Genomic DNA, 10,097 nt, shown 5'->3' on the forward strand with positions numbered 1-10,097 from the left:
TACAGCCCCGCCCATGGATCCGCCTCCCCTGTGTAGCAGTGAGAGAACGTTAAGCGCCGCCCGCTATACGTAACGTCGTGACGCCGCCTACTCGCTGGTGTTGCTAAGAGACCGGAGGACGCTACAAACAGGAGCAGCAGTAGGGGGAGGTGAGCAGTTGTTATTGGTATTGCTCCGACTCCTCTCTCTGTTTCTCCCCCGGCCCGTGCAGAACTTGTAGTGTCCCGAGTGAGGAGCAGACTGAGAGGAGATGCTGGTCACACCAAGATGGAAGGGGATTCAGAGTCGCGCCTCCCCCCACCTGTCACTCACACAAGATACTGGGGACCCGCAGGACACGCCCCCCAAGCCCAGTACAGAGGGTTCCCTGCAGTTGGACACGCTCATGTGAGTTGGCTCCTCCTCCTCCTCAGGATTTAAAGGGACAGCTGATATGCAAATGAGCCTGTGACATGTGGGAATGAAATACCCATTGGATCTTATAGAAGTATCTGTGTCCCCCAAGAGTGGCCTGAGTGAGGGGAACAGTCTCCCCTGGGTACCACCCCCCCCTCAATTCCATCTCATGGTATTTCCCCTCTGTTTCCATAGCGACTGCGGAGAGGAAGTGATGAGCTGCCGCTTTAGCCCATCAGGGAGTCTGCTGGCAGTTGGGCTGAACAGTGGGACGGTGCAGGTGAGGATTGTGGGGGATCTGGGCCTATGGGGAGTATATGGAGGCCGCTGTATCGCTCTATCATTGTACAGTTTGGCCTGAAGGTGTTTATTTGTCTCTGCAGGTTTACTCCGTGTCCGACGGGAATTGTGTCTATTCACTGAAGGATCATCAGACTACGACCAGTCACCTGCCTGTAACGGCTCTCACATTCCTCTCCGGCCGACACAACTCACAGGGGGATCTGCTTCTGGCCACGTGTGAGACCCCTTATCTGCCTCATCTTTATTCCTTCTCCTATAACTGTGCCCACCCTGTGACTGGGGCACGTGTGAGACCCCCGTATCTGCCTCATCTCTATTCCTTCTCCAATAACTGTGCCACCCTGTGACTGGGGCATGTGGGAGACCCCCGTATCTGCCTCATCTTTATTCCTTCTCCAATAACTGTGCCACCCTGTGACTGGGGCACGTATGAGACCCCCGTATCTGCCTCATCTCTATTCCTTCTCCAATAACTGTGCCACCCTGTGACTGGGGCACGTGTGAGACCCCCGTATCTGCCTCATCTTTATTCCTTCTCCTATAACTGTGCCCACCCTGTGACTGGGGCACGTGTGAGACCCCCGTATCTGCCTCATCTCTATTCCTTCTCCAATAACTGTGCCACCCTGTGACTGGGGCATGTGGGAGACCCCCGTATCTGCCTCATCTTTATTCCTTCTCCAATAACTGTGCCACCCTGTGACTGGGGCACGTGTGAGACCCCCGTATCTACCTGATCTCTATTCCTTCTCCAATAACTGTGCCACCCTGTGACTGGGGCACGTATGAGACCCCCGTATCTGCCTCATCTCTATTCCTTCTCCAATAACTGTGCCACCCTGTGACTGGGGCACGTGTGAGACCCCCGTATCTACCTGATCTCTATTCCTTCTCCAATAACTGTGCCACCCTGTGACTGGGGCACGTATGAGACCCCCGTATCTGCCTCATCTCTATTCCTTCTCCAATAACTGTGCCACCCTGTGACTGGGGCACGTGTGAGACCCCCGTATCTACCTGATCTCTATTCCTTCTCCAATAACTGTGCCACCCTGTGACTGGGGCACGTATGAGACCCCCGTATCTGCCTCATCTCTATTCCTTCTCCAATAACTGTGCCACCCTGTGACTGGGGCACGTGTGAGACCCCCTTATCTGCCTCATCTCTTTGCCTCTTCCTTCTCCAATAACTGTGCCCACCTGTGACTGGGGCATGTGTGAGACCCCCATATCTACCTCATCTCTATTCCTTCTCCAATAACTGTGCCACCCTGTGACTGGGGCATGTGGGAGACCCCCGTATCTGCCTCATCTTTATTCCTTCTCTTATAACTGTGCCCACCTGTGACTGGGGCACGTGTGAGACCCCCTTATCTGCCTCATCTCTTTGCCTCTTCCTTCTCCAATAACTGTGCCCACCTGTGACTGGGGAATGTGGGAGACCCCCGTATCTACCTCATCTTTATTCCTTCTTCAATAACTGTGCTACCCTGTGACTGGGGCACGTGTGAGACCCCCGTATCTGCCTCATCTCTCTGCCTCTTCCTTCTCCAATAACTCTGCCCACTCTGTGACTGCCGCCTTCCAGTCCTCTGAGCTTCTCAGTGTGCTTAACACTTGCTTTCTTTCAGATGCTGGAGGACAAGTGAAATTCTGGCACATCTCTACTCAGACGTGTGTCCGTACCCTCACTGAAGACAGACAGACTCTCACTGTGGCCGTCAGCCCCTCCGGGAGTCACTTTCTCACAGCAGGATCCACGGATGAAATCTTTGTATATGACACTGAATCAGCAATGCGTATGAACGTCTGTCAGCCCAGGTCTCAGTGCCCTTCATCTTCACATTCATATGGGTCTGATTTCACTTACACGGGGCTACCTCTTCTCTCTGCCTGTTTAATTGCCCCCATGCCCCCCGCTCTTCTTCCCACTCTTCTTCCCTGTGCCCAGACTCTGCCTCATGCTCCATTGTGACTGCTGAATCCTCATGTCTCCTCTCTCCCTTAGTTCTTCCCACAAGCTGATGGACGGACATCGCTCTCGTATCTTTGGCCTGACTTTCCACCCCAGCAGTGAGGAGAGCTTTATATCAGGGGGGTGGGATAATACGGTGCAGGTGAGAATTCAGGGGGGTAGGTGTTGTTTCCAGAAATGAAATGCCATAAAGAGCTCAACTAATCCGGCCTCATTTTTCATTTTCTTTTCAGTTCTGGAACACTGGAGAGAAGCACTCGCTGGGGTAAGTGCCCTATTCTAGCCTCTTATGTGCTGCAATAAGCCACGTCCAGCACAGCAAAGTTACCTTAACTCCCCTCCCCACCACTCAGGCTCAGAGTAGTGAATGGGGAGTCAGACCTGGGATAGAATTGGGGTGATTTCCCAGGGCATCACTGGAAATATAGCATGGTGACCGAGAAGACAATATTCTCACGTATTCAATAAAGGGGCCTTAACCAACGTTTTAACAACAAGCGCCAAATAGAAAACAGTCCCATCTGGGCTTCCTTAGTATATTCTGCATGACTTTGCCATTGTCTGCCCCAGGTTTTGTACATTTGTATTGTTATTCACCCCTGTGATGTCTCTTCTTCCATCACCCCTTCCCCAGAAAGATCTTTGGTCCTCACGTCTGTGGAGATTCCTTGGATATTGACCCACAAACCAATCAGATCCTTACTGGCTCGTGGAGGAAGGAGGAAAATCTGCAGGTGAAAACACAAGGAAATAAACCAATGGGTCAGACCTATAACTCAACACCCATGGATTACATACAATTGCTAGATGTCACTGGGCCTCATGTTCAATTTAGGGCCCCAAGATAATAAATTGACATATTCTACCAAGATATATTGAAATTTCTCATTAATTAGGACCTCATTGGGCCATCAATTCTCCTGGGCCTTCTGCAGCCACAGGGCGTGCTTCCTCAGTAGTTACACCCCTGATTACATACATATAGAAACGCACACATATACTTACAAGAACACACGTATCTACTAGTGTGTGGATCAACTAAAACTCAATCTGCACCGACCCTAACCCAGCCCAGCAGCGCCTGCACCCAACTCTAACACGGAACGCCTTTTCATTTATATGTCTTTCCTGCTCCGCTATGATTACGTGGAAGGGGGTGGGGCATGTTTAGCGCACACAGAGTCAGAAATGGGCCAGTAGAAGGCAGCATGTGAGGTGGACGTAGGCTTAAGTTCAGCCCACCCGCGGCTCAAATACATTGTGCACAAGTCGTCTTAAACCTGCCCGACCCCAACACACTCCCTTATAGATATTGTGCATTAAAATCATGTTCTCTCTCTGCTCAGATCTGGGATTATAATTCCCGGCAGAAGATACAGACTGTTCCAAATGATTTTAGGGGATCCTCAAAGGTAAGTGAGCCTAAAACCCATTAATATTAATCGAATGTATTCCCTACAGATGAATGTGGTTGTATCCTTTACATTTATCTGCTTATTGCTGTTTATCTGCTACTGATTCCCTTAGCCTGTCGCTCTCATGGGTATGGGTTGGGGGGCACTCCCTGTGGGTACATGGCACAACCTTTGTCAAGATAACTGAACACTCTTATATCTCCCCCTCTAACCTGGATGCTCACAGCTATAACAGGGCAGTCTCTTGTGTATCCCACAGATATACAGCTGTCGGTGGCTGGGTGCAGGTCACATGATCGCAGCAGGAAGTGACATCAACATGTGTCGTATTATAGACAGAAGTACTCTAATGGTAATTACTTATCCGTTCCTCCACACCTTTAACGCACTTTGTTTGCTTCCTCTCATGACACAACTTCCACATACAGGGAGCTCTTCCCTATCCCCCTCCTGCCCTTTTATATTTACCCCTGGCCCTTAACCATTTGGTCTCTTCTCCTGCCCTTTAATCCTCCCTCTGTCCATCACACAGACTCGCGGGTGTTTGGTTGACCTTCCTGGAGGTGTTTACAGTTTGGACGTCTCCTGTTCCACTGCTCAAGCTGCACCGGTTATTGCCGTGACCTCCAGCCAGAGCGTCTTCCTACTGCGCCCCACTGAGACTCTGCTCCCATAGTCTTTTCTCACCTTCCCAGAATCCTCCCTTTCCTCTAGAGATAGGACTGAGGAAACCAGTGTGACTGCAGTGGATTGTATGGTGTGTCTGAATTATCTGTATGATACACCCCATAACAGCCTTTAGCCTTATTTGGGGGTGTGCAACACCCTTACAGCGCATCACCTTCTTTATAGCCGCCTCCAGTAGTCACTAGGGGCAGATGTAGCAGATTGCAGGATCACTACATGATACTCGGAGCATGGAGGGTTTGAGTGTTTTATTGGGATACACAAGATATCTGATATGCCGTGTGCTTTTAGCTGCATTTAGCGACCCCTTCCTGCCTTGTGAAAATACAGCTATTTATTTGGTTGTTGTATATTAAAGAGCAAATAAAATATTTCTGCAAGTTATAAAGTTTGTGAGACATTAACGGTTAATTAACAATCGGTCCTTGCTCGCTGTACATTGTTGGTGCATTGACACCTAGTCACATTCTTAGTTTTGGGGTAGGAGGGGCGGGAATATATATTTGAAAAAGAAGAGTCCAGAATTTGGTGACACATTGTCTTTCGAGGTACAGGTCACAATTTACTTGGCGCTTCCCCATGCCAATGCATGCAGAGCATCAGCCACGCTCTCCAGTCTCTGTCTGTACTCCAGTTCTATGTAGTTCCCCCTGTGGTACCCCCGAGAGGCCATAGTGGGCTCCCCAACAGCAGCCGACGATCACTCCTGTGGAGTCACTATCACCTGTAAAGAGACATTTCAGCATCAGGCCAGTGACATTGAACACAAGAAGGAACAGCCATAAATCTCCATATATTGACCAGTATGATAACGAGATAAAGGCAAGTGCTCTCTCTTGGCCATGTTGTGACTCACCAGCATCTTATATCAGATACACAATGTACCACAACCTATGGGAGGAGCACAAATCCTTCATCTCAGGATGTTTCATGGACAATAGAGTTTGAGGGCAGCACAGAGTTATCTCCATGGAACATTGATCTGCTGCACAGCTCCTCCCAGGAGTCTCCAGCCCCAAGCAGTGCATCATAGGCTATCATTGGGGCATCATGTCCACTCCTTCCGGCCCAGCCATCTAGACTCCATTTGTTATACTCCACATCTCTCTCTGCAGCTCCATAAGCTGATGGAAAGGCTGCTGGGCCTGAGCCTTGTGATAGACCTCTCTCCAATAGGTACCTGTAGGAAAGGGAACTGCTGAGGCTGATGGGATTTCCATGTTATGTAGGGGAACATGGTAGATATTAATTGTTTAGGACATGGAAGCTGCAGTGTTTCTCGCCTCTTCCAGGATTCTTGGAAATACTCCCAGACTTGCACATGTTGCCCTGGGCCAGTCTCAGTTACTTAAGGGCCAGTGGTATGGCCTCCAGCAGGCGACATCCCCAGAGTTCCAGTGGGGCCCCTTGCACGGAAAGTGCTGTGAAGAGAGCCGAAGCCAAAGAGCCCAGGTACCCTGAGAAACAGAAACCAAAGTAAAGAGAGGTCCCTGATGGCATATAAAGGGCACATGTGGGAGAAACAATCGCTATAACAATAAACCAGATGGTACAGATATTTTTCTGGGTCTTGCAGGGAGGTTCATCTCCAATACTGTGGGTAACAGTCGGTAGTGAATGGGCTCAGATCTATTCTCTGCTGAAGTCTGGCAACTGTATTACAAGAGAAACCTATGAGAGTCTGTTATGCCCCAGAGGGACGCTGTGATTGTCCCATACCTGTGGGCTGATTGTGTGTCATTTTCCCACTCTCCACAATGACGGCAACCAGCTGAGGCAAGTCCAGGGCCGAGGAAACCTGTAAGGAAAGGTCTTATTGTACCACCCTGTCCCTGTATCTCACGGCTGTAGCCCTGTCCTTTATTCCTTAGGCAGTTATTTTGTTTGTACTGGAATCAGTTATTTGAGTGAGCTCTAATTCATCTGCTATAAAAGGAGCCCCCCTATAAGATATATTGGATCTAACTGTCAATGAATATCTGACACCCAACTGCCGCAAGAAGAGAGAATGAAGAGAAACAGATGCTGAAAGAGGGACATACTTCAATATCAAGAAGCTTATATTACATTTTTATTTTCACGATAGTTCCACTTTAACAAACCTTTCTTTCTGATGTTTCTATATACATGCCCCGCCCTGGAAAAATCTCTCTTTGTACAAGGGAATCTGAAACCTGCAGCAAAGGCCTCTCAGTGCATGCTGGGAATTGCAGTTCAGCACTCTGATTGGCTCAGTTCAGCTTTAAACATTAATAACTAGCACATAGATTGGCCTCCTTTTATTTGCACCTATGGGTGCTTGTAATTGTGTTTCCTGTATATAATACTGGCATGTGACCATGGCACCTACAGAACTGCCCCTGAACTAAACTGGATGAGGGTGTCAATGCTGTGCCTTCTGCAGGTTATTATGGACCTCTATAGACCAATATCTCACTCAGCACTTCTACTGGCAGTACAAGTAACATTTATTTGGCCACCATAGTTACCAACGCTTGGTATTACCGCAAGTCTGATGTATATAGACCCATATGTACTGTACGTGCAGTTGGACTCAGATCTTGGTTGGATATCTTGGGACACAGAGTTCAAATAAACGGGTGCAGATAAAAACCAAGGAAATAGAACGGATATGAGTGAATGTTTGGAAGTCCATGAGGCCAAGATCCAAAGCTTCTTATTGAACTCTTGAGATTTTGTATTATTAAAAGCCCAATAATTCCCAGTTGCAGTCTCTCCACTTTGTCTGCATGTTTTGGTCCAACTGGTTCCGTGCGGAGGTCTCATTCATCAGTTGATCTAGTGCTTTCTGAACAGGCGTCCCTTGAGCTCCCGTCGGAGAAGGTCCCTTTCCTTATGGATCCCCTGCAGGACACTCTGGTTCTCCTGGGCTCATCTGATCAGATAGGGAAGGACAGTCTCCATCGATCCATATGGGAGAGACTTGTAGACAAGGTAGCCGGCCTGGCCTGGAACAGAATAGCAATTAGCCTTATACTGAAATGCCAAATAGATGCTGCCTATAAGTATGGCTAATAATTGGACTGCCCATTTGTGGTTATTTGAATGAATTCCTAATGCCTTTATTGCTCCCAGGAGGGAACTTTATCTAAAGGCTCTAAGGAAACAGCCCCACACAGTGGCCAAATGACAGAAATAAAGGAATGTACAGCTGGACATACATGCACCAATAAACTCATACCCATGAATCACGTGTGCACTGCCTGGCCTATCCCGACCCATGTATCTATATGGATATCCGTCAGTTCATTGATTGGCTGATGCGTCACATTGGCCGGGGCAGGGGAGGATTTTGGAATTCTGCTTCCAGGAGAAATCCCATTGGGCACATTGAATGATAGACACAAGGGCAGGACGGGACTTCTAAATAGGCCCTGGAATTCCTAGTACACAGAGGCCCAAAAAGCCCCCACCAGCCCACTTAGTAGTCACTTTCTATGGCATCTTACAGCAACCCCTCTGGCATTTGCCAGAAACCACAGATTGCCAGTCGGGGCCTGAACATGGGTCACATGTCTATTAACATACCCAGCGTCAGGGACACGTGATCGCACATGCCAAGCAACTACCCAAAGCTCACAGACCCGCTGCTCTTCTAAATGCCAAGTTCTACCATCTTGCACCCAGAGCTCAGTCATGCAATGGACCTCTAAAAGGATCAGTAACAGAACCCACCTGGTAACTGCATGGAGAAGCGACTCCTCATTGTGTCTGGCAACAATGAGGTTGTACCGCTGCACATTCTGGCCAATCAGATCCAGCATTTTATCCAGGGAGCACTGGTAACTGGGGGCAGATTACAGAAGTCGTTACAACAAGCAGTTAATCAGTACCGGCAGCACCTTCATTACAAAATTTCTTGGAATTTAGCAGAACTATTTTTGGCAAAATAAATAGCAACTGATTCACCCACTGGCCCCCTAGTCCAAGGTGACCCTTGCCCCCCAACCTTCTATTTGTGGCTCCCCAGTTGTGCTGATGGGGTCAGCGTAACCCTTCTGTTTCCATTCTTTATCCACCAACTTCACCCCAAAGCACAAGCCGAGGCTCCGAGCTGAGTCCAGATCCAAGGACAGGAGGGAGAAAGAGTCCTGTGGTTACAATTTACAGAATTGGGGGCTGTTCCTGCTGAACTGTGCTTAATGCTAAGCTATAAGTACAAAGGGATACTTCCCTCTATCTAATACCTTCAGGTAACACCGGTAGGTATTCCAGATCCAAGGCTCTGATTGGTTGCACTGGGACATCATTGCCATGGTAACTAGACTGCATGCAGGGTTCCTGTACCTTTACCAATCTAGGTCTTCCATGTCCCCCCTGTACCTCCTCTCTGTCTCCCCTGCATCTTTATTTTGCCTGTGCCTCTCAATTCTTTGGTCTTGTCTGTACATTTATCAGTGCCCCCTTTTCCACTTCAGCACCTGTGAGAGTGGTATATAGCATTGTCTCGCTCTCGTGTGCCGCGCGTTACTCACACAATCATTGGATAAAGTGTAACCGGCTGCGAGTACAGGAGGAGGGCAGCCCCCCAGCCAATAGGAACACAGGAAACAGAACGGGGGGCCGCGAGACACCAGCAGCTGTACATCGGGTCCTGACCCCTCATCAGTCACTGAAAGTTTAACAGGTTATCCCCAAATTACCTGAAATCTAATGTTATCCAATGTCAGACTGAACTACAGTAGCAGTGCGGTCAGGAGGTGCTGGGGGTTCTGGTCCAGTCCCATCTGAAGGGCCCATTTAGTCAGGTTACCCCCTCACTGTCAGTTTGTCATTAACCTGCTGCCACAACTAATTAACTCATGTTGTGCTGATCTGGGAGGTGGCAGGTTTAACATTCACCCTAGTTGTACAGAGAAGGGAGCAAACAAAACTGCCCCCCGCCATAAAGGTAAAAGAACAGGGGTGCTGCTTACTCAAGCTGTGCACCTATTTACATGCAGAGAATTCACAGAACTTGGCTAAACGGAACTACAAATAACCCCCCAGAGCTCAGTGGAAGCAGGAGGGCAGCAGGTTGGTGTAACTAGGGCTCCCAATCATACACTGCTGCACTCTCGGGGCATCTGGTCTCTGCAAGGAATCTACAAAGGCAGTACCGGCCCTTTAATTAGATATGGAAGAGTGGGAACTGTCCCATGTGGCCCCCAGGAGACAAGTGGGGCCACTCTCAGGGGGAGGTGCGTCTGAACACAAACTGCCTATAGGACAGACATTATTGGGCCTAGTTCTAGCAATGAGAGTCAACTCAGTACAATAGAAGCAGAAATTAGTTGTCCAACCTCAAGGCACAGAACAGC

General features: G+C 48.8%; 2 protein-coding genes and 1 pseudogene across 3 annotated transcripts; 1 reads left to right on the forward strand and 2 right to left on the reverse strand.

Moving 5' to 3' along the window:
• Positions 1–68: 68 nt before the first annotated feature.
• LOC108704226 (WD repeat-containing protein wdr-5.2) lies at positions 69–5,139 on the forward strand. Of its 2 annotated transcripts, none has more exons than XM_018240688.2 (10): positions 69–387; positions 592–676; positions 780–915; positions 2,331–2,520; positions 2,708–2,816; positions 2,908–2,939; positions 3,309–3,408; positions 4,021–4,086; positions 4,349–4,441; positions 4,622–5,139. In XM_018240688.2, the coding sequence occupies exons 1-10, from the start codon at positions 251–253 to the stop codon at positions 4,763–4,765; spliced, it is 1,092 nt and encodes a 363-aa protein (XP_018096177.1). In that variant the 5' UTR covers positions 69–250; the 3' UTR covers positions 4,766–5,139. The 2 variants fall into 2 exon arrangements, with proteins under 2 accessions (XP_018096177.1, XP_041435124.1); XM_041579190.1 differs by having other exon boundaries at positions 69–149.
• Positions 5,140–5,234: 95 nt separating this feature from the next.
• On the reverse strand, positions 5,235–6,712 carry LOC108704185 (protein ADP-ribosylarginine hydrolase-like protein 1). Its single transcript, XM_018240637.2, has 2 exons — positions 6,124–6,712; positions 5,235–5,997 (listed from the first exon to the last, which is right to left on the reverse strand). The coding sequence occupies exons 1-2, from the start codon at positions 6,274–6,276 to the stop codon at positions 5,695–5,697; spliced, it is 456 nt and encodes a 151-aa protein (XP_018096126.1). The 5' UTR covers positions 6,277–6,712; the 3' UTR covers positions 5,235–5,694.
• A 53-nt stretch (positions 6,713–6,765) lies between these two features.
• On the reverse strand, positions 6,766–9,385 carry LOC108704184 (annotated as a pseudogene).
• Between the last annotated feature and the right edge of the window lie 712 nt (positions 9,386–10,097).

The sequence above is a fragment of the Xenopus laevis genome, chromosome 9_10S (genome assembly GCF_017654675.1).
Source record: "Xenopus laevis strain J_2021 chromosome 9_10S, Xenopus_laevis_v10.1, whole genome shotgun sequence".
In the NCBI taxonomy this organism is placed as follows: Eukaryota; Metazoa; Chordata; class Amphibia; order Anura; family Pipidae; genus Xenopus; species Xenopus laevis.